The sequence below is a fragment of the Ruditapes philippinarum genome, unplaced genomic scaffold, assembly GCF_026571515.1.
Source record: "Ruditapes philippinarum isolate M1 unplaced genomic scaffold, ASM2657151v2 ctg7016_1_1_1_1, whole genome shotgun sequence".
Taxonomy (NCBI): Eukaryota; Metazoa; Mollusca; class Bivalvia; order Venerida; family Veneridae; genus Ruditapes; species Ruditapes philippinarum.
This window is the reverse complement of record NW_026857645.1, coordinates 19,261-43,540: the sequence shown is the minus strand read 5'-3', so window position 1 is coordinate 43,540 and position 24,280 is coordinate 19,261. Positions and strand designations below refer to the sequence as shown.

The 24,280-nt window shown below is 33.1% G+C and overlaps 2 protein-coding genes across 3 annotated transcripts; one reads left to right on the top strand and one right to left on the bottom strand.

The window, feature by feature from the left end:
- Window positions 1–320: 320 nt before the first annotated feature.
- On the top strand, window positions 321–11,621 carry LOC132750495 (uncharacterized). 2 transcript variants are annotated; one of them, XM_060740493.1, is made up of 3 exons: window positions 321–455; window positions 1,687–1,922; window positions 9,689–11,620. In XM_060740493.1, the coding sequence occupies exons 2-3, from the start codon at window positions 1,706–1,708 to the stop codon at window positions 9,862–9,864; spliced, it is 393 nt and encodes a 130-aa protein (XP_060596476.1). In that variant the 5' UTR covers window positions 321–455; window positions 1,687–1,705; the 3' UTR covers window positions 9,865–11,620. The 2 variants fall into 2 exon arrangements, with proteins under 2 accessions (XP_060596476.1, XP_060596474.1); XM_060740491.1 differs by lacking the exon at window positions 321–455 and adding an exon at window positions 1,114–1,145 and having other exon boundaries at window positions 9,689–11,621.
- Window positions 11,622–14,461: 2,840 nt separating this feature from the next.
- Window positions 14,462–18,528, bottom strand: LOC132750494 (hemagglutinin/amebocyte aggregation factor-like). Its single transcript, XM_060740490.1, has 4 exons — window positions 18,373–18,528; window positions 16,400–16,534; window positions 15,483–15,606; window positions 14,462–15,250 (listed from the first exon to the last, which is right to left on the bottom strand). The coding sequence occupies exons 2-4, from the start codon at window positions 16,464–16,466 to the stop codon at window positions 15,070–15,072; spliced, it is 372 nt and encodes a 123-aa protein (XP_060596473.1). The 5' UTR covers window positions 16,467–16,534; window positions 18,373–18,528; the 3' UTR covers window positions 14,462–15,069.
- Window positions 18,529–24,280: the final 5,752 nt, after the last annotated feature.

Here is a 24,280-nt window from a genome sequence, read left to right as displayed (position 1 = left end):
CATTTTTTTGTATATTCATGCTATTTCAATGGTTGGATTTTTTGTTGTAAATCATGTAAATCTGAATAAAAATACTACATTAAAAAATAAAAAAATAAACTTACTAAGTTGTGTTTATAAAACCTAAATTTTATCTAAATAAATACTGAATGTAAATAATTATTACAACTAAAAAAGTGCGACACAGAAATATTTGTCAAAGCATTTTGGCAGTCGAAACCTCCCTAGTCCCACCTCAAAACATTGGCCCACAAATAGCTATAATGGCCAATGGGTACAACTTGCATTACTGATATGCATTATCAACGTATGAATGTAATATTATTAAAAAGAAAATGTTAATATGCCATTAATATGTCAATGATTCCAATGATTATTTGAGACCTACCTTAAAGACGATTTGTTGACGATTTATTAGGTTTGGTTTCTTAATTCATTGTGGGAATAGAAACAAGGTTTGTTACTTGTGATTCTTTTTTTAATTGCGTTGTGTAATTAATATTAAACTAGATAAAATTAAGATACAACTTCTATAAAACAGTTGATATTTAATACTTTTCATCTTTAAGTACATTGAGTAATGTTTATTAAACTTAAAATTTTCCATTTATTATTTAATAAACATAAACCAATATCTTTATACTTAATTAAACTATTATATGTTTACTTCATGATTCTTTCGATTTATTCTATTTAATTGAAATGTCAAATTTAGTTCTTTCTTTGGCTGCATTATTTAATCGTTGTAAAAAATGTCCAAGCTAATTATGTTTAAATATAATGTCAACCACAATTCTGTTCACAATTTTATTCTGCTATTATTATTTTGCATTTATTAGACATTTAATTACGTTTTTATCACAAAATATTTTCGTTTATCAAAATCCCTTTTTTCAAAAGTGAATTTCAAAAAAAATGCAATAATTTGTCATCTTTTTTCTTAGGTTTTTTTCTTATCATGATTTTTTAAATCAATATTTTTATCAATAAGATTATGTTAATCATAATTCGTCGATTTCTAACATTCTACATGGGTTCAATGAAATATGATACATGGACTTCAGCATCAAATATAGTTTGCGACACGTACTGCAATACAGTTCTTAACATAGTGTTGTCCGGCAAAGAATGGGTAACAATAAAAGGTCTTATGATAGATATTTTTTTTTAATTTACCAAAGAGCATACAAGGATGACTTTACTTGAAGCAATGAATTAAGTGTATCAGAGTGCTGTTCTTTCTGACTTTAATTTGATATTTAGTTAATGATTTTCCATAAATAAAACTATCATATTAAATTGCATATCGGTATATTTTTAGAAAGGGGTAACATTATAATATAAACTCTATAAAGTGTGCCGTCAGAGGTACATTTAAAAATTAAGGATATTGGCTTTGAGAGATACTTTACATTGACTTGATAATATCGTCGCAGTCAGTCAAACGGTTGACCAACCCTAACAAAACTCTTAATTTATTTAGAAAGTTGCTGTAGGATTTTGGACTGGAATGTGCGGAAACTTGATAAGGAATCGATATATTTATCTGCAGTTTGATATTTGTGTTTGTTTGTATGTATGTGTGTGCTTGCGTGTTCGTTTGCGAAATCTAAAACAAGTTTCTTTCAAATCAAATTCAAGGACTTATTTGTACGTATTCGTTAATGTATTTTATTTAAATTACAGACAACAAAGATTAGTCAGAATGATGAAGATACTTTGCTGCATGTTAATTTTACTACAAGGGACGCTAGGTGCGCCATTTCCAGAGAGTAAGAGGAAGACGATGAAGCCATTCCTAGGAGGCTTTATTACAGAAAACAGCGGTCGTTCTACAGAGTTCAAATATGAAAAAGCCGAGGATGAATTTCCAAGAAATAAAGAACAAACACAGATCATCCCCGTTCATGAAGATGGATACGGTAAGTTACAATAAATATTTGTACAGTCCAGTAATTTCCATAACAATGTTATTAGCGATGTATGTTCTAGGTGGAAGAAAGCACTAAGATTCTGGTACTGTGATTGTTACTGTGACACATATATGATCAATGCTTAGATCTAGTAGAAATAACACTGACTTTTGTTATATTTCCTATTCATTTCTTTTCAAATAGCTTATTGACATTACAGTGCATATCAACAATCAAGAGTAATTTATTAATATATTTTTTTAAAATAAACTTATTATAAACTGCAATTAATATGACATACTTTTTACATCTAAAAATGCAAAGTGTCCCCTGTCGAGCGAACTAGCTTAGATAGAAATATCAATTTACTCAATATGAAATGTTGCCTACCGATATACGATATGATAAAAGAGTCATTACCAATGAAATATGTAAATATAGTAAATGAAGCAGCGTTTGATAATAGCCCAAGATCAGTATAATTAGGAAATAGATATCAATTCTGAGTGCATTGTTGTAGAATAATGCACGGTTTGAGTTCAAATGCGTAGTAATATAATCACGAAGGCCGATAGGCCTGAGTGATTAATTACAACGCATTTGAACGAAAAACGTACATTATTATACAATAATGCACGAAGAATTTAATATGTATTTCCATTCTAACACGTCAAGAAAAAGTATAATTATTATTATAAAGTTGGACTTTATGTTTGGTGGTTAAATTTGTTTTAAGAGTTTCCAATAAAAACGTTCTGCAAAAGCTGTTCCAGTGGGTTGAAAAAAAACTGTCGTTAAATCTACTGTGTGTAGAAACATTTTGAGAATAACGAATTTTGAAAACGTTGATAAAACTTTGTTCATTTTATTTCACTCTATATTTTTTCAAGCGAAATACAAATTATTAAAAGTGAAATAAATGTAAAACCTAACTCGTCTGCAATATTGAAATAACGTACTTGATTTAATTGTTTTGCACGTGCTGTTTGGCGCTACATTGTGACGTCACGTTAACAACACTTTAAACGTCTGTACAGCGTTAACAACTGAATTAAAGATATTGGTGTTCGGATTCATTTTCTTAGTTAGACCATTTTCTATCATTCTAGATAGTTTTCACAACAAAATTCGACAAAAAATTGTTATTATTTATCAGATTTTTTAACAAAATGGCGCCCTCAATGTGAAAATATACAGGGAGATAATAAGAACGGCGAGTGCATTCTTGTAGAATAATGCACGCTTCCGGCCTTCTTTGTCTATATAGGAAAATTTCCGATATTGTTAGAATGTACAGTTGTATTTCATTTGTCTCATCTCTACTACTTTGGTGCCACCAAAGAAACTGTCTGAAATGATAGCTGTGGTTTAGGAAAAGTTAAAAGTATTTTCTGTTGAATTGGTAACAGTAAAATAAAGAGTGTTTAACATAATGAAATCTTAAAATTCGTCTAAACTGAAAGTAAAATAAACTGAATGTGAACATCTTATATTATTCATTATCAAAAACAAAAACATAATATCAATAATATTTCCATTATTTACCACAAACATTTCAATGATTTAACAATTTTTTGGGGTGGATGATGATTTAACTTAAGGAATAGTATGATCATATACTTCTCAACTTTTGCTTCGCACCATATTTTAAATATTTATATTAAAAAACAGATTTATTTCAAAATTTTAAAAAATCTGATTCAGCAATGTTTTGAGATAGTGTAACGTGTACCGAGCGGATGTACACAAATATATTATTAATTTTTCTTTGGGCTACCTGCCGTTTGATTAGATACAAATGATTATGAAATTATCATATACCATAAACAATCAGCTTGAATTAATACTCCAAAATACACTATTAAATCATCAAAAGTCACAATACAGTAAATATGTTTACAATATAACACTATGAAATAATTCAAAAGCTATAGATATCACGCTGCAACCCGATAATTTCCTATAGTCCAGCAACTACTTCCCTATCTATGAAGCGAGGCTTCTATTTAGATAGAAAGATAAGCTGCTGGCAGGGATTTACAACAAAGTTCCAACTAATTTGTCTATACAAACTTATTTGTTATTAGTTTATCTCTGGATTTTTAATACCTATATGTTACCAATTCCCTGATAGCGAGGCTTTCAGGAAATGTGGAAGTCTATAAGTACCCAGAGTCAAATGCAATTCCACAAACTTTAATCTATCGACACTCTATCCATGAAGCTAGGCTTCAATTGGATAAACAATGATATTTAGTTCTACCTATGAAGCTAGGCTTCAGTTAGGTAGACGAAATTATCCTCTATGTATGAAGCGAGGCTTCAGTTACATAGTATAACCTGGTCCCGGTGAATTCTTCTGCAGACTGAATAATTTTGGCTCTGCCGCCGTATTTATACCTGCTGAGATGATCTCTCAAGCATGACTTTATTTTCATTGGGTGATTAGAATGATCATAATCACTGAGACGTTTATTACATTATATGATTTCAAACGTTCATTGAAAATACGTATACCAAAAGTATATTTTAAAGTATCGTAAACTAAAATATATTGTCGCAATATAAACAATTAACATAATAGTCAAGTAACACTATAATCATTTCAGCAAACGAAAATATTTATTCAAAACAAGCTAATTATAAAAATTGCCAAAACGTTACACTACCCACGCCTCCGTTTTACATGCGCCCCGCATGAACATACAAAATATTTGTTAAGCTGCCTCTAGCAATTAGATTTGGCATACATACTCTTAGATACTACTTTTTCTTTATATTCCAGAACTATGTATTCTTCTACAATGCTGTCTTATATAGGCTTTCTTTTTAAATTTCATTCCACAACAATGACAAATCACACGGTTACAACCTATCGGACCTTTACAATGTATTTTCATCTTTTTACCATTGGCTGTTAACTGATTATTCGGAACATCTATTACAATATTTCTTGCTGTCATAAAATCTAATCCTAATATTGCATCTTCCTCTATGTCAGAAACTATAAAAGAATTTGTCGAAATTTCATCATTCAATATGATATCTAAATGTGTTTTTCCTTTTATTTCTAAAGGTTTTCCAGATGCATTTACAATGTTTGCATCAAACGGTTCTAAATTTACTGGAAACTGATATCTATCTATAAAACTTGAAGAAATCATTGAAAGTGTTGCACCAGTATCAATTAAACAATTAGCTTTGATCCCATTTATTGTAGCTTCAACAAATAACCCTGAACCACACGAATCAGACAAATTTTCACAATCTTTCTCCAACACATAAATTTTTCGTTTCGATTTCCTAATGAATTTTTGACAATTGTATTTATTATGACCTTCCTGACCACACTCATAACATTTCAAAGACTTTGTATTTGACCCATAAGCAAATGTTCTTGAAGACGTTCTATTATTTTGATTTCGCTGGGATGTATCTATGTTTCTTTTATCAAAAGTTTTAAAATTATTTTGGCGTCGAAACATTGATAACATATTCTTCATTTCCTCTACTAATTTTATCAGGCTATCTAACTTGTCATCTTGACTTTTCGGACTATCATATTCGTCAGAATTTAGTTTTCTTATATAACCACGAGTTTCATGGGATCTTCGTTCTGCTCTGTTGAAAGCCTCAAGCTCAACAGCGTGTCTTACTGCTTCATTCAAGCTAGTAGGACGAGCTTGTTTAATTCTAAGCCTCATCTCCGAGTTAACTAAAGAATCTATAAATTGTTCTTTCGCTAAAGTCTCTTTTACATCTGATGGTGCTGAAGGGTATGCTAAATTAGTCAAACGTCTTATGTCCTGTCCCATCTCAGATAAAGATTCTGTAGCTTTTTGTCTTCTTTCTCGTAGTTGAGCTCTATATAATTCAGTTTGATTGGGTGGTGAAAACCTTTCTTCTAAAGCTAATACAAGTTCATCATAATTTGGTGATTTGCTTGTCAGATTGCCAAATACACCTTGAGCTTGACCTCTTAATGAAACAGATAAATAAAGACCTTTTTCTTTGTTTGTCCATTGATTAATTTCTGAACATGCCTCAAAATGCGCTTTATAATCTATCCATGAGCTAGTTCCGTCATACGTAGCTGGCTTCATCATAACACTTCGTTTTAATTTTGAATTTATAGGGTCACGTTCTATTTTAAAGGGCTTTTTATCTGGAGTCGGTGGTAATAACCGTCGCCTTCTTTCTGAAAGAGGTGTTGCATATTGTCTTGTTAAAAATTTAGGTGTTGACGTTTGTTTGTCTTCATAGTTTGAGTTATATTGATTTTGAAATGATAACTGCATACTGTCAATCTGTCTTTCAAGTATTGATATTTCATTTTGCAATTTCAAAGCTTCATTTTGGTGCTGCAAATCTCTGAGATTTTCGTGTAACAAAATAAGCTCATTGCTATTACTAAAATCTTTACTCTCAGCCATTTTTAACAAATATCTATTTTAATATGTGGGGCCAGATAATGGTGTTTTTATCTATATAATCCCACCGCTGCCACCAATTTTTGTAACGTGTACCGAGCGGATGTACACAAATATATTATTAATTTTTCTTTGGGCTACCTGCCGTTTGATTAGATACAAATGATTATGAAATTATCATATATCATAAACAATCAGCTTGAATTAATACTCCAAAATACACTATTAAATTATCAAAAGTCACAATACAGTAAATATGTTTACAATATAACACTATGAAATAATTCAAAAGCTATAGATATCACGCTGCAACCCGATAATTTCCTATAGTCCAGCAACTACCTCCCTATCTATGAAGCGAGGCTTCTATTTAGATAGAAAGATAAGCTGCTGGCAGGGATTTACAACAAAGTTCCAACTAATTTGTCTATACAAACTTATTTGTTATTAGTTTATCTCTGGATTTTTAATACCTATATGTTACCAATTCCCTGATAGCGAGGCTTTCAGGAAATGTGGAAGTCTATAAGTACCCAGAGTCAAATGCAATTCCACAAACTTTAATCTATCGACACTCTATCCATGAAGCTAGGCTTCAATTGGATAAACAATGATATTTAGTTCTACCTATGAAGCTAGGCTTCAGTTAGGTAGACGAAATTATCCTCTATGTATGAAGCGAGGCTTCAGTTACATAGTATAACCTGGTCCCGGTGAATTCTTCTGCAGACTGAATAATTTTGGCTCTGCCGCCGTATTTATACCTGCTGAGATGATCTCTCAAGCATGACTTTATTTTCATTGGGTGATTAGAATGATCATAATCACTGAGACGTTTATTACATTATATGATTTCAAACGTTCATTGAAAATACGTATACCAAAAGTATATTTTAAAGTATCGTAAACTAAAATATATTGTCGCAATATAAACAATTAACATAATAGTCAAGTAACACTATAATCATTTCAGCAAACGAAAATATTTATTCAAAACAAGCTAATTATAAAAATTGCCAAAACGTTACAATAGTCCCCAGACATGAATCCGTGTAGACTAATCCGTTACAACTCGTCTGGGTAAAGCATTGAAAGCATGCAGCCTGATATTTTCATTTTTTTGATAGTGTGTATAATCACATGTCTTTTGTTATAAGCTGACATTATCGGCCTATTGTCATTCAGTGGCTTACATATCTTACATCTGCTACTTCGGTATGGCGAATGCTAACATTAGGCGGCATTTAAGAGAAGCAGAGAGGGTTGTAGGTATGATGCAGCAAGGAGCCTTCCGCCAGGTTGGTAAGTCGCTTGGTGTACACAAAACCGTCATCACCAGAGCCTGGGAGAGATACCGACTACATGATACACCTGCCAGGAGGCATGCTGGAGGTCAACAAAGGGTCACAACACCAGCTCAGGATCGGTTTTAGGTAGTTTAGGCACGTCGTGCAAGATTTTCGACAGCTTTGTCTCGTGAAAATGACCTTTCAAAATTCCATTTCATTTTAATTGTTTTCTCGTTTAGGACACATGCATTTTTTTACTTGGGGACCAATTGCTGCTTTTCATGGAATGGCACTAACGTGTCACATTGAAGGTTCCATGATAACCGCCATATGGACACATCTGCGGAATTTCAAAATTTTAATTTCACCAGTTCATGTTAAATGTTGAATTCTGCTTAAGCCGGTGCTTGGGGGGGGGCGTGGACGGTAGTTTGCACTTGATAGTACCGTTCACGAAGAGGCTCAATCAAACCGAGCCTGCAATATTTTCAATTTTGCCATGCTGGGCTTTCTTTAGGGATTCTTATTTCTCTCTAATTGCTTATGCTACGGGGATCCGTGTTTCCACTCAGACGTTAGGTAGAAGCCTGCATGACGGTAATTTGCGGTCGAGAAGACCTTGCATACGTATCCCCTTTACGCGTCGACATCGCAAGGCCCGTGTGGAATGGACACTGGAACTTACTCGGTGGACCATGCATCACTTGAGACACGTTCTGTTCACAGAGGAGTCTAGGTTCTGCATAGACTTCAAAGATAGATAGGCGTGATAGAGTCTAGAGAATATACGGTGAACCGTTTCAGGCTGCAATTATTGCTGAGCATGACCGCTACGGAGGTGGGTCAGTTTTGGTGTGGGGAGGCATCAGTTGGAATGGCGGAACGGACCTGGTTGTGCTAAATAGATGCACATAGACAGGTTAGCGATACATATACCACATCTTAGATAACTAAGTTAAGTTGTATGATGGAGCAGTCGGCGAACAGTTCATTCTTATGGACGATAATGCTCGCCCCCATTGGACCAGGGTGGTCCAGGACTACCAAGAGAGGGAGGATATCGACTGGCACGCTCGCTCACCTGACTTAAATTACATAGAACAAATGTGGAATGAGCTACAGGTAAGAATTTCAGCTCGTTAGCTGCAACACAGAATTTTCCAAGAGAGTGGAGCCATGTTGGTCCGAAATTGGACAGCCATACGCGTTAGAACGATCAGAAACCTAAAATTGAGTATGAGAAGGCGCTGCCAAGCTGTCATTGATCGTCAAGGGTCACACACACGGTGTTAAGTCGAAAACTGTTAACAAAAAACAACAATTTAACAAATTTGGAGATTACGCTGCATGTTTTGAAATCTTTAAAGAGGGGGTCATCCTCTTCTCTAGTACAAAATCAGTGTAAAACTCATTTATAGGGTAAAATTCATCCTTCAGCTGAATTGACAAAACAGTAAATCAACATGTTAAACCTTTCGCACGGCGTTAATAAAATTATTCCAAAAAATTTCACACTCAAACATATAGTGCTTAGCAAAAGTTGAGTAGTATATGATTGTGTCTATAATATGCACAGATAGTGTATACACAGAATATGAACAATTATGAGACCTCTAAGTATATTTAAATACATTTCATGAAACATTGCCATATACAAGAAATTTCCGTTGACATTTGATTCGAAATGGATTAAAGCAGCCAATCAATCCACAATGAACATTCAAAAGTAACGCATCTAATCCGTTGAATTCCTCTACCCTGGTTGAGTAATGTTTCTGATATATTTTTGTATGCAGGGCAACATGTAAAGAAGAAAATAAGATCTTGAAATATGTGAAAAAATAAATTATGTTTATTATACTTAGCAAATAGTGCATCAATTTTGACAGGATCAATTGATTGTTTTCATTCTGCCTCAAAAACACCTTTAAATTCTTTTCGTCGAAATTTTGTAAAGCTTTATAGGGAGTGTGTCTTGTTCCAAAGAAAAAAAGGAAATAATTTAAATAATGATGGGGTCGAGGTTTATAAATGTTATATATTTTTTATTTTGCAGACAGCCTAGCGTTTCATGCATATCTAAGCAGTTCACAGAATTATACGGCAAGCACAATAATTAAATTTGACATGGCACCGGTAAATGTTCTTAATAGATACAATCCAAGCACTGGTAAATATATAGTTGGTTTACTGGGTTTACTACGCATTTACCTGGACTGTTGCCGCCGATAGGAAAACCTATTTTACCACAGAACTAATGGTCAATGATGCCGTGAAAGGAAATATCAAGTCCGATGCTGACTTTGTCGGGCAGTCAGATGGTATTCATCCATCGACAGGGTTTGTCTTGGCAATTGTCGAACCTCGTGACGAAGTTTGGATACGATATCATAAGTACGAAGGGAATACGATTTTAAGCGACAATACGACTCGTTCAACTTTTTCTGGATGGCGTATTCGCTAAGCTGTTGGAAAAGTAGCAATGCATCCCTAAGACAGAACCTGGAAGCAATGACAAATACACATTAAATATCATCACCTTTTTTACTCTGTATTTATACTAGCCTAATGTTACATTTTATTCAGTTTATTTCATTTCTAATTTTTATATGGTTTGTAGGTCAGATATAATCTGCAGAAAGAAAATGATCGTGCTAATTCCCATGTAACATCTAGATAAATGGAAAATACTCGTAATACTCGTAAAACAAATCACAAAATAAATATCAAGTTTGCAAAGTGATCAACATTTTTACAAAATACTCGGACATTTTAAGAAATAATTGTTCCACTGTGTGATATATTGTCAATATTCAAACAACTAGATTTTATTTCTACACGTATAAATATTATTGCGTAATCATATTATTCTCTCTACTTATTTTGATTTAGGAGTGCAGTTTGTATTTTATTAGATTTAGTTTAACATCACACCGACAATGTATAGGTCATAAGGCGATGTTTTAGTTTTGACTGGTGGGGAAGACCTCAGGAACCCTTCCGAGAATTATTTCAGGCACAAAGGAGCACCTGAGTAGAACCACCGAAGTTCTGTAAGCAAGCTATAGTGCAAAATCATGATTATGACTTTATGTATTATACAACAATATCTAGAACATTGGTGTGTATTCAGGGAGCATTTTTAAACGGATATATAAGGATATACACATAAAATACAGTAAAGAAAATTATACAGGTATAACTTCATTTTTAAAACACACACTGACATAAGAGACTGATTATGACAAAGAAAATGCAACATGCATATTGTTAATGTTTGACATTCTATTCTATTAAGCCCCAATAAACAAATGTGTAGGTCTTCATTGATAGAATATATTTATAAAATTGTCTCAGATGATTGTCCAATCATGTTTCAACATTGCTTTAAAGTCATTTAGTATATTTCTCATTTTAAAGAAAATTGTTTTTTTAAATATAACCTTTTAGGCTACCCTGCCTTATTTCTTGACAAAAACTTATAATTATTTAAATGGTACCAGATGGTTTTTATCATGTCAAACAATTTGTAAATAACATACATTTAAAAACTTTTGTTTCATTATCTTGTAACCCTATCATGTACGAATTCTAAACAAATGTGATTTTTTATTCTATTGGAAAATAAGGTTTTCAATAAATGTTCATTTTTCTTTAAATCGTTAAAAAAATCTTCATGTGATAAAAATGTGTTTAAAGTTGAAAAGTAATGAAATGTAATAGATGGCAAATATCATTTCTGAATTTTTCTTTGTTAAGCATTGATCCTTTTTTGTAATAATACATTTGCAGGTGTATATTGATAGACATTTTATTATTTCATCATAGATTGTTTAACTTTAATCATCTCTGCCAAAAAAATAGCTTAAAATTATGTATTTTATACTCCAAACATTAATCGTTGTCAATTATCTATGAATAAAGATTGACTTCACAGATTAATGTTCTTCAAATTTGTTTTATTTGAAACTTCCTGTGTGTGACAACCGATAAACATATGTCAACTGAACTATATGTAATATATTACTTCTTTTGAAAAAAAAATCAAATTTACTGTCGGCGATCACAACATGCAATGTTTTAATTGCACTGCACTCATGTCATGCATATTGATAAATATCGGATGTGCCAATTGGTTGTTCTGGTATATCTTGTTCGCTCTAAATAAAAACTGAAATATAATATTACGTTATTTTTATTCACATATTTTAATATGTGATTGACGTGTATTTGTGCTGTTTTTAATATGCTGCAGGAATAATAACGAGCAAATGAAAAGGAAAGCAATATTTACTTTTATTTTCGGATTCGAGAATTCTAGATTGTATAAGCTTTTATAAAAATGAACATATGTTTGAAATTTTTAATTGATATAAGGACGTTCAGCAAGAACAAATAGAAAGAAAAAACGATCATGCCATTGGGCTTATTAACAACAATAAAATTCTGTTGTATAATTTATGGATTTTCAAATTGATTGGTATTATAAAAGACTTCTAATAATTTACCTTTGCGACATTTCTCAGTGATCAGTGAAAAAAATAGGTATAATAATTAAATATTAAAATTCGTTAGATTATCAACAGAGACATTCCCTCGTGTCGTTGATATTTCTTATAGATGGACAATTCGAAAAACAGGGAGAGCCGATGCACAGTTACCTTTTGTTATCTTCACATACCTAGTTAAGAGCATTAAATATAATGAATATCTTTGTTCAAGTGGTATAACACATTGATGTTGTCATAATCGTCCCTTTTATTATTTAGAAAATTCTACATTATCTTGGCTTTACTGTCAAGCATCGAGAATATTTGAACACAGTGCACTGTCCTTCCTGCGTAAAAATATGTATTGTATCAATTACTTTGTACTTCTTATTCTATGTTAAATGATATGATTCAGTTTGATTAAGAAATCGGTCAAGAATGCACTGAAATACCGACAGACATGATAAAAATCATACATCTAATTTTGTAAGACGTGCACTCGAGCTTTGAAATTTCGTTTAGTCTTAATGCCTTTAAGTGTCATGCAAAACCTTGTACTTTTGTAATATCTATCTGTTGATCAGGAAGATGGGAAACAAAGTTATATTTAACACTTCAAAAGTAATACACTGACATAATATCCTACTTTAAACGACAAGTGGATGACATATCATTGTAAAGCTGGTTCCTCTTATGAGTCCAAGTGTATCCTCAATATGTTTTAAGTTTTAAGCGAAAAAGTCCTTTTGCTCAAGTAGATTCTTATTGAGGGTATTTTGTTTATCAAAACTGTATCAGAGATACAAAAAGTTGTCTTCTACGCATCGTATTTTAAGTTGATTGACATATACATGTATACCTCACGTGAACAAGTGTATAAAGCGCTCCGTGAACTTTGCTATGAGCTCTCATATCGTACTTCGAATAAAATTCACACTAAGATTTGAAGTTCAACTTAAACTTATCTCTTGCATAGTTTTCAAATAAAGCTAACAAACAAAATGACAAATAATCATCAGAATAAGATTTTTCATCCGTCAAAGTGATGACTGAGTCCTTGTATCCCGTAGAAGTGACCGTCATTGCAACTGTTGTATACTTGCCTTGCACCTGATTATTTTTGGGCGTGTTCTCCTTATCGTGATTGATTGGAGTTTGAATGCCACCAACATTAAATTTTTTCGAGGCACGCTTCCCCGTTGCTTCAAAATAATGCTAATACTATTCTGTTTCAACAGGAAAATACCAAAAGCCATACCGCAAATGATATTGTGCATTTCCTTTGGACTAACATTATTGCATTCAATAATATTTGGCTCTTTGGTTGGTATAATTATTTACATTAAGCATATAAAGGCGTTTTCATTGCCACAAGCATAGATTCGTTGTTCATAAACCGTTGACACATTTAGTTAATTGTTGACTCCTGTCCCCATTGAAGTATGTTTTAGATGCTTATAAATGGCATATTCAGTAATATCCGTGAAAAAAATGTTGATTTGTTTTTAAATCGCAATTAGGGTTACGTTTTTTAATATCCCCAGTGTGTTTTCAGAATGTTACAGACGTGCAAACTAACCCGATCGAAGAGAAGATTATTCTGATGTAGACAAAAATGTATTTTCAAAGCTGCCGTTGATTGCAGAAATACTCTGAAAAAGGCTAAATATTAACGGGAAATCAAAATCACTTGTTTAAGCCTGCATTTTCCTTAAATCAAACAGTGAACATTTTGGTCGTAAATTTCTTACAAAATTGAAAAGTTATTTATTCGGACGGTGCATCGGAAAACTTTTTATTTACACGCGGTAACATGACAATAAAAGTCACTACGATCAAATTGCATTTTTGATGGACCAAATAGTGAGAAATTGTTGGCATGTTTAATGATAGATAGTATGAACTATTAGAAAATCGCCCACATATTAAAAGCACTATATACCAATTTTTACCTCATTCTTATTGTAAATTTCTCGAGTTGCTAAAAAATTTAACGGTTACTTTCGGAGAGAATGGTGGCTAAAGGAAGCCAATGGTGACTAGAGGAAGTCAATGTAGGCTAAAGGAAGGCAAAGTTTGAAATTGAATTCATGGATGATTCATGATTTAAAAATATCCACTGGTATTTCGCGTCATGTACCTTTTTCGTTATGCACCATTTTCAAAAAATAAATGTGTTTAGAACAGTTCATGTGTCTGATATGGTTTATTTATAGTAATATCGTACTTTGCCAACATTCAAGATGTCATATAAGCTTTGATTTAAAACTGGTGGAGGTCATGAGTTACGCGGACCAGCCTCATACGACCAAAAGGTAAATAAGGCAAAATGCAGTAAATATATTTAATATTTAATGAACACTACAAAAACAATTGTTTGTAAAATTCTTTGTAAATTGAGTTAAAGCATTTACATAAAGAAATTACTGGTCTGTTAAAATCAAAACCACTGATATCCACAAATCACTAATAATTACAAATTACTGATAACAATAAATCACTAATAGTTAAAAATATCTGAAAAGTAAACCACAGATCACTAATAATTACAAATCACTGATAACCACAAATCACAAATAATTACGAAACAGTAATAACCACAATCACTAAAAAATATGTATCAATAATAACTACAAATCAGTAATATCTACAAATCTTAGATAACCACAAATTACTGATAATTACAAATCACTGGTAACTTTAAATGACAATTCTGTAGTTACAAATTACAAATAATAACAAATGATTAATAATGACAAGAATTTTGTCACCACAAATCACTTATAATTATTAATTACTTATTTTTACAAATCAATTATCATTACAATTCACTGATATTCAATAACACCATCTAAACTGGTAGTATAGTTATTCTGTAATGTGATGGAAGTAGTAAAGAAGCTCATTACTGTTATGATACTTGTCTGTTTTTTTACGAACATATATTTTAGTCATGTATCTCTATCACAGGTTCTCTTTGGGGAGGTGGGGAAGATGTGGTAGAAGTCGGACAGGTAGCACAGGCAGGACAGGCAGGACAGGTACATTTAGGACAGGTACATGTAGGACAGGTACATGTAGGACAGACTTTGTCCACTTTACAGAGATTGTACTTGTATCGTCTGTCCCTATAAATACAAAAAGTATGCGTTTTTAAATCATTAATATTTTAAGCAACGAGTTTGTTATTCAATACATTAAATTCAAATATTTTTTCATACCATACAATACTCTTATGGTTTAAATAAAATTTCATTAAATTTTCATTTCACATATTGACAGAGTCTTTCTTTATTTCATTTTGTTTTACTGGTCAAACATATCAAATGATTTTTTTTTCGTAAGCAGATTTTAACTTACTCATAATAATTACTATGTTCTGAAATTACTCCAGTAATAACATATCCCGAAGGAACATTTAAGTATTGATTTCCGTCGAAAGAGTTTGTCCAGCCTGTAAGCTCGCATGAGTGAAGAATAATATCTGAAATTGAATAGCATGGTTAGACTTTGTAACTTATTAAAGAATACAAGACATTCTGCATGTTCATAGTATTTATGAGAGGGCCATATTTTCCAATTCATATATGATATGTTTTACTCCGGACCCATAATTAACAAAAATGATTATTCATTATGAAAGTGTTATTTATAAAAATGCAAGGAAAACTTGCATTAACAGCCACTGAGAACTAATCAATCTTTCAAAACTACAAGTATTACGTCAGCATTATGACGTTAAATAATGATGTCGCCCGGGCTTCAGTAATTGGGCTGTTATGATAACAAAATAGATCAAAAGCTTTGTTTAGGTATAAAATTGACTGGAGTAAACTAAAATTTCCAAAATCAAAAGATATTCACACTTTCAAACATTAAACTAACATTTGACATTAAAGTCTGAGTTCACCTAATATTAAATAAGTCGGGCTTTTCCCTTACATCCCTTGTCCCTTTAATTCTTATTGTATTGTATTGGTTCTGATCATTTTACTTATAACATATCCCTTCCCTACTTCTATCGCCCTTGTGTCTTGTCTCAATTTTCAGATCGGTGCCTTCTGGGTGCCATACTGTTGTGGCTGGGTTTTATAGGGAACTGCAGTCTGTGAACATTGCCTTGCCTTGTTGTTGATCTTTATTCTCAACCCACATGCACGCAAAAGAGTAAGTAAAAAAATGAAATATAATAATTAAACAAATAAATGAACAAGCCGATAAAAAGCTGTATTTAACGCTTGAATATAGTCATTAAATTTGCTAGTATCAAGGTTTACTTGAGAATCCGCAGCAATAAAATTTCCATCTTCTGTCTTCTGTCGTGTCATCATGTTCACTTATCATTCCGACAATATAACGATTTGCAGAACATTGGAAATCAAGCAACCCGTCAAGGTTATTTTTCCAGGAACCTGTAACATAATTTGAAACATTTTACAGTATTACCTTAAAAGGAATATATGATATTTTACCAAACAGCTAATTAGCACTTAATAGCCATTAACCGAGTCTGACAGTAGGATTCAACAACGTAGATAAATGGATGGATGTACGGCCGGACGGACAGCCGATACTTAATACTGATAGCTGAATTTGTTTCGGACTACCGGTGACACCTTTATAAAGATTGACATTCAGTGCGCATGCTTAACAGGAAGGCAACAACACGATCCTGAAAACGAATGCACGATGGTAAAAAGACAAAACCACGATGGTGAAAAGTCAAAAATACGATGGGTAATAAATCGAAATGACAAACAACGAAATTACGATCGAGAAAGGTCGAAAGTACGAGAGTGGAAACACTATATTATATCAAGTTTTTACTTTCGTTGTTTCTTTATTTCGACTTTTTGTCTCTTCGTTGGGACAAGTTACTTGTGTGTCGCAAAGACTCTGACGGAAAACCGCACTGAAGAGATATGTTTCGTTTAAACTTCAACACATTATAGGTAAGATCAGTATAAATACCTAGTGTCATTAATAAACTACCTACGTTAAAACGGTACATGGCCTCCATTTAGTGCGATCATTTGGTGTCGGACAAAGACTAGGTCATTTTTGTCATTCTTTGTCACTGTTCTCAAAATACTTGAAGTTTTTTGTCTAGGCGATTTTTTGTCAAAAATACAAATGTTTTACAAAAGACGAAAATATATCTTTTCGCCTAGACAAAAACTTCAAGCATGTCGGGAAAAGTTTCGGCGAAATAAACGCCCTTTTTAATCTTCTTTAAAACGTCTAATTAAATCGAATTAAAATCAGTCGTCTTACACATCATGATCACACTAATTGGAGGCCCTTTAAAGTTTCAGTAGCTGCCAGCTGTTTTTTTTAAGAAAATGCTGAATTAACATAACCTGAATTAGGGAATGCAATTTCCAAAGCATAGTTTATGCATTCTTTTATTCTTCTTAGACATATTCATTAACAATTTCCTAGATTTTTAATTAATTTCAAAAATAAAAGTATTTTACCAAAAGATGAGCATAGTGTTTCTTCAGTATTTGATAAATTTAATTTAATAGAAAATGTCCTCCAAATGTATGCACGCATTTGCATATAATGAAACAAGTGTTTATTTAGTGACCTATTTCACAGCACAAGTGTTTTACTTTAGAATAAAAATGAAACCATTTTGTTTCTCACCGATATGTAAGTGCACTGCACTTATTACCAACACTTATCTTTTTATTAAAAAAGTTCACGTTAGACAAGTATTTAGAGTACAAGCAACGGAAATCTGTGATTTCCTAACGCGATATTATATGGATAGTCATTCAACACATTACAATATCTTTATTCTTTTACATATTATATGTCGCAATAAGAAAGTATAGGTCATATGGCAACGTTCTAGCTTTATTGGTGGAGAAAAGCCTCGGGTGTCCTTCCGTGTATTATTTCAGGCACGAACAGGCATTTAAGTCGAGCCAAAGACGTTTCGTAAGTTAATTCTTTTAATAGCTTCTTCACATGAAGGAAGTCAAGGTCCTTGTCGGAATGCGGACCAAAAGCGGTCAGGGGAAAGTGGTTTGAAGTCAACGACATTTACAACGCCATTCAGCCGCGTGCCCCCATTCTTTCGCTATTATATAACATAGCATATGGTATATAAACACGACAGTGTTATTATCAATCATGGCACTCTTGTGCAAAAATAGAAGAAGTCATGAAGCTCCTTCTTGCTGCTGAAATCCACCTTGTTTTTAGCAGCTAGTACCTAATTCTACACATTTATTAAATTTACCTGTAGAATCACAACTTCTGGATCCCCCTGAATACGCATACGGAACGGTGGCACATCTTAAATCAAACCGTCTGTCCTCATAACCACCATGATGGTAGCTGAATATGTAATCGATAGCCTAATTTTTAACAAAAGAATAAACTTATTAATTGCATTTTTTCTGTATTGGAACATGGTTAATCTAGTCTCCAAAATATGCCTTACTCCCCTCAAAAATTGTCTGCTTGACAAATTAATCCCAGCCACGATGAATTTAGCCCGACAAACTCTTTTGGACACATGTTCTTCATGTATCAGTAATTACTTTTTATTAAAACTCATAATTATATCCCCCAGTGATGTTTTATTACAAAAGTGGTTACTAATTTTGAATGTAGTTTACGCATTGCTTTTATTGATAATTTAGCTTAAATAGTAACTACAATGGCTATAGAAAATCGTAAATTTCATCCATGACCAGAAACTCCATGTAATTGCGTAAATTTTTATATTGTATTGATTCTATAGCCTCAATTCATTTATCATTATTTACAAAAACAAGGAACGTTAAGGTGAGAAACTTAAAAGCTGCATGCCTCCAGATGAGCTAACTTTTTCAATAAAAACAAACTTAAGAAAAATGAACTATGATTTGAAAAAAAAAGTTAAACATAATTCAAGATTTGAGTAATGCTTTACATTTAATGTGTGATAAATGACTGAAATGCAGTATGACTAGCCAAGTAAGTTTATTTTCATAAAAATTAGCTTTTATCTGGAGGCATGCTCCTTTACAATCAAAATTACGCAACTTACTGCATATCGACTTGAGCAACGGTAGTCAAGGCGTCCATCCCAGCTGTTCTCGTAGCTGTGAACCTCTGAACGAGCAATGCAAATGAAGACAACAATTGCAAATACAAGGGTTCTCCTCTGACGTATCTGAGATAAACATGCATATTTATAAGAAATACTCATATTTAACCCATTACTTCATATACACGCCTTTTAACGCCTTTTTCACCCCCCCCCCCTTTTTGTTGTCTCAAATGATAAAAAAATGCCTTATTTAGGCCCCAAACACTTGTTTTTGTTTGAGAAATGTTGTTAAAAAAAGTGACCTCTTTTTCGGCGCGGCCCCCCAACCAAAAGATACATCAGGGGGTTGCCAGAAGGGGGATGTGCCCCCTTCTGTTTGGGGGGGGGTTTGAAGGGGGGCGGAGTCCCCCTCATCGCCAAGAAAAATTTTGGACTTGTGAGAGGCTGTAAATGACCCCAGATTGATCATAAGGTAACGTGTAACCAACGCTGAAAAGCATTTGACTCTATCTTAATCCATTGAGAAGTTGCAGCACTTTGAAATCAATTTTGATGGAAAAAAATCAACGCAAAATAGCGATTTTTGGCAATTTTGAGATGTCCCCTCGTTGCCATGGTAACAGAAAATTTAAGCCTGAGCATGTTGTTGCAAGGGCAATGGTCCAGTCAACATTTGTGCCAAGTTTGATTAGTGTTGAAGCAGTTTTTATAGTATTATAGCAATTTGAACTTGTAACGGGAGACTTTTCAATGAAAACAGCCATTTTTCACAAAATGCTCATGAAGTAATGGGTTAAATAGTGAAACAAAATATTGAGGAGATTGTATCAAGGAATTGACATTTAATGTATTTTATCATGCAATACATCACAATATCAATTGTGTTAAGTTTTGTAATGAATGATTTATTGCTTTTCTAATTGCCATTTCCTACACACTTTTATATATTTTATATACACAAAATATCAAAAAAAGACGACATCCAACAACATATAAAAATTTACCTCAAAATGGTTTCCAAATCGGGGTTTTGTGGTTTCCATGCAACTTCGGTGGAACACTTTCCAAAAATATTCACCTGATTTACGTGATACCTCTGTAATCTGACTTTAATCAGGCACGTATATTAATATACGTACCTGCTTTAACTTAAAATCCATATTCATAATTTAATATTTCATAGAGTTACATTCTAAAGGTATAGAAAATGTATCTATATATCATGTATAGACTATATTAATTGTTTCGAATATATGGAAATAATAATTATACATGCGTATATATGAAATAATTCATTTTTATTCGTTTATCTTACAAATATTAAATATATGTATTTGTGATTGGCTGTAAGCGCTACAGTGGTGAATTTAAAAGATATACCTGAAATATATCTTAAATACTAGATCTCGTTTATTAAAGACAACATAAAAAACTTATTTTTAAACCGCTACAAGTACAAGACAAAGAAACATAATTGTACTTACAGTCGCCATTTCAGGTTGTTGAGAGAATTTCTGCAGCCGTTTAAACGCGCGAAGCTTCATCAATAAAATGATATGTGTTTAGCTGGAAGAGTTTAAGATTTAGACTAGGAAGTCAGAATATAATATTCTGCTTAAGTGTAAGTTCACTTAAGCGGAAAGGGTTCAAGACCCACTTAGAGAACACAACGGATTATTATTATTCCTGGATTATGTCATGTATGTAGAATTCAGGGGTCAATAAGGTTCTAAGGGGATTGAAACATTCGTTTTACTCTAAATTGAGAAACACGTGTGTTGTTGTTGTTGTAGTCGTTTTATTATTAAGGCACATGACACCATATTTTAGGTAACAACATAAGGTTACAAAACACTAATTAAAATCAATTACAATACCTTACATATACCCCCATACTTATTTAACAGTTATCATTTTTTTCTTGATAATAAACTGTTCCACAATATTAAGACTATTTAAATGTCACTCTTGTTAATTAACTGAAAGTAAGTGGTAAATAGTTCTAACTAAATAAACACTACATTATTTGTATAAACACATTTGCTTAACTTTGTACAAGTAACAGAACTCTATAACAATTACAGCACAAAATTAGGTACAGCAGTAAAAGAAAAATAACGTTTAAAACAAAAACTTTTACGAAGTGTACACCAATTTTTTTCTAATGACTATTAAACTTGATTAAAATAAAAATATCTGCTGACATGATTCTTCAATTAGCACACAATTCACACTTAGGAGATTTTTATGCCCCTTTAACACTAATTTGATTCACAAATTTAACTTATCAGGTTTCTTTATTGTGCGACTTGAACGTCGAAGCTCATGAACAGGCAGATTTGCAGACGTTTTAGGAACAACTGGTATCTTTGTTGGTTGCTCAATAACTTCAGCCGGAATCTCAGATGGTCTTTCAGTAACTACCAAATCAGGATCTTGTAATTGTAACCTTGACGGATAAACATCAGCTGCTCGAATCTGATCTGTGTGCCGTTTCCATGTTACCCCAGGACTAATCGCTACTCTATATGAGACCGGACCAGTTTGCGTTTTAATTACCTCTAGAATCCATTTCTCATACTTTTCACGATAATCACGTATCATAACAGTATCATCCACTGAATAATGTCTATCAGATGTAGATCTTACGATTTTCGATTACGCTTTCTCAACACGATTTTGTAAACTTGGTCTGAATTTGTCGAAACGAGTAGTACGTGTACGCCCAAACATCAGTTCTTTGTTACGCTATGCTCACTATTTCTATACTGCATTAAAAATGTAGATAATTATGTCTGTAAAGTTCCAGAGTCATTTTTGAAGCTTTTAATGCTTGTTTAAATGTTTGCACAAATCGCTCCGCCAATCCGTTTGTTTTTGGATGATATGGTGCTCCCCTAATATGTTTAATACCATTCTGACTTAAGAATTTCTGAAATTCATTACTAATGAAACGAGGTCAGTTGTCGCGCAAATACCAAAATCTGCAGTTATTGATCGCAAAATCTCTATTGTCTTCGAAGTGCTTGTTGTTTGCATAATTTAACTATTGGCCACTTTGAATAAGCGTCAACTAACACAAAAAACATGTATCCCATAAATGGACCTGCGAAATCAACATGAACTCGAGACCATGGTCTACTATGATATTCCCACGGGTGTATTGGTGCTTCCGGTGGACTGGACTTTGACATCATGCACCCAGAACATAACTGTGCGATGCTCTCTAGATCAGTGTCTATTCCAGGCCAATACACATAGCTACGAGCAAGGGACTTCATTTTAACTATACCAACATGTCCAACATGTACCTCATTAAGAACAGCTTGTCTTAATGTTTGTGGGATGACTAATCATATACCCCACATTAGGCAACCTTGGTGTACAGAAAGTTCTTTGAATCTAGTTTTGTAAGTTTCATATACTCTTGACATTTCACTTTTCATTTCCTTTAATTACATGTTCATACACTTTTGACAGAACTAAGTCTCTTTGTGTTGCTAAAGCAACTTGATTGCTTGTAATAGGTAATTCAAACTGGTGACTGTAAAATATGTCAGTTTCATCTAACTGATGACTTTCAACATACTCCAATGGCATTCTAAATAATCCATCACAGTTACTGTGATGCTTTGATTTTTGGAAACGGTATCCGCTGAGAAATAAGGCATATCGTTGCAGTCGAGCAGCTGTAGTAGAACTAATGCCTTTCTTCGGACCAAAAATCGACAAGAGAGGTTTATTATCCGTAATCAACAGAAACTCTCGACCAATTACATATAGATGAAATTTCTAAATTCCCCAAACTATCGATAAGCCCTCTTTATCTATTTGACTACAGTTTCTCTCTGCAGATGAGAGACTACGAGACGCAAAGACAATTGGTCGTTTTGTTCCATTCTGCAGTCTATGATTAAGTACGGCCCCAAATCCGAAAGAAATCGCATCACAAGCTGAAATAACTGGTAAGTCTGGATCATAATTGACCAAAAAAAGATCTGACGTGATCATTTCCTTGACTGTCTGAACTGCTTTATCACAATCACTTGCCAATTCAACGTGATTTTTCTGTAGTAATGGTAAAGGATGAAGAACGTTAAGAGTTTTCAAGGAATTGGCATAAACGTACTAACAAAAAATCTAGATCTTTCAATTTAATTTCAGGTGATTTCAATTTCAGTAATTTTTGCATCTGTCTTGTGGAGTCCATCCGCATCAATTTCATGCGCACAAAATTAAACTTTTGGCTCCATAAATTTTCTAAAATTTCTATATCTACTGGGAGACCCTACTCGTCTAACCTCTTTAATACTTGTTCAAGGATTTCAAGATGTTCCTTGTCATCAGATCCCGTTATGATCATATCCTCAAGAATAACTTGAACATTAGGAATGTCTTCCATGATCTGTTCAATTAACCGTTGAAATATAGCTGGCTCGGAGGCGACGGTTGTACCGGAATAAACCTTTATTAGTTGATATCGTTAAGAACTTCTTACTTTCACCATCAACTTCTTGTTGCAAGTAATCGTTTTTAAGTCAAATTTAGAGAATTTCTTGCCTTTCTCTAGAGATGCGAAGATATGTTCAACTTGCGGAAGAGCATGTTGGTCGACTTCTAAGACTGGATTGATGGTGACTTTAAAATCACCACATATCCTAATGTCCCCATTTGACTTAGGAACTGGTACTATAGGAGTAGCCCATTCACTGTGAGTAACTTTTTCAAGAACACCTTCACTTACTAAACGTTCTAACTCAGCTTCAATTTTAGGCTTTACTGCAAATGCCACAGTCCTAGCTTTAATAAATTTTGGATTTGAATTCGGCTTCAGTTTTAAAGTAGCTTTGTAGCCATTTACTTTGCCTAAAGTACTTTTGAAAACATTTGCATATTTAGACTTCAAATTTTTAACTTTTTCATTGACATCAATACTATTCACTTCTGAATTGAGTGACTTAATTTCATGCCAATTCAACTGTAACCTCCGTAACCACTCGCGTCCGAACAACGGTCTACTACCATGTTCCACTACATACAAGTTCAGCATTTCACATTGCCCATTTTGTTCTACTGTACATTTCATGCATCCAACTGGTTTCAACACTTC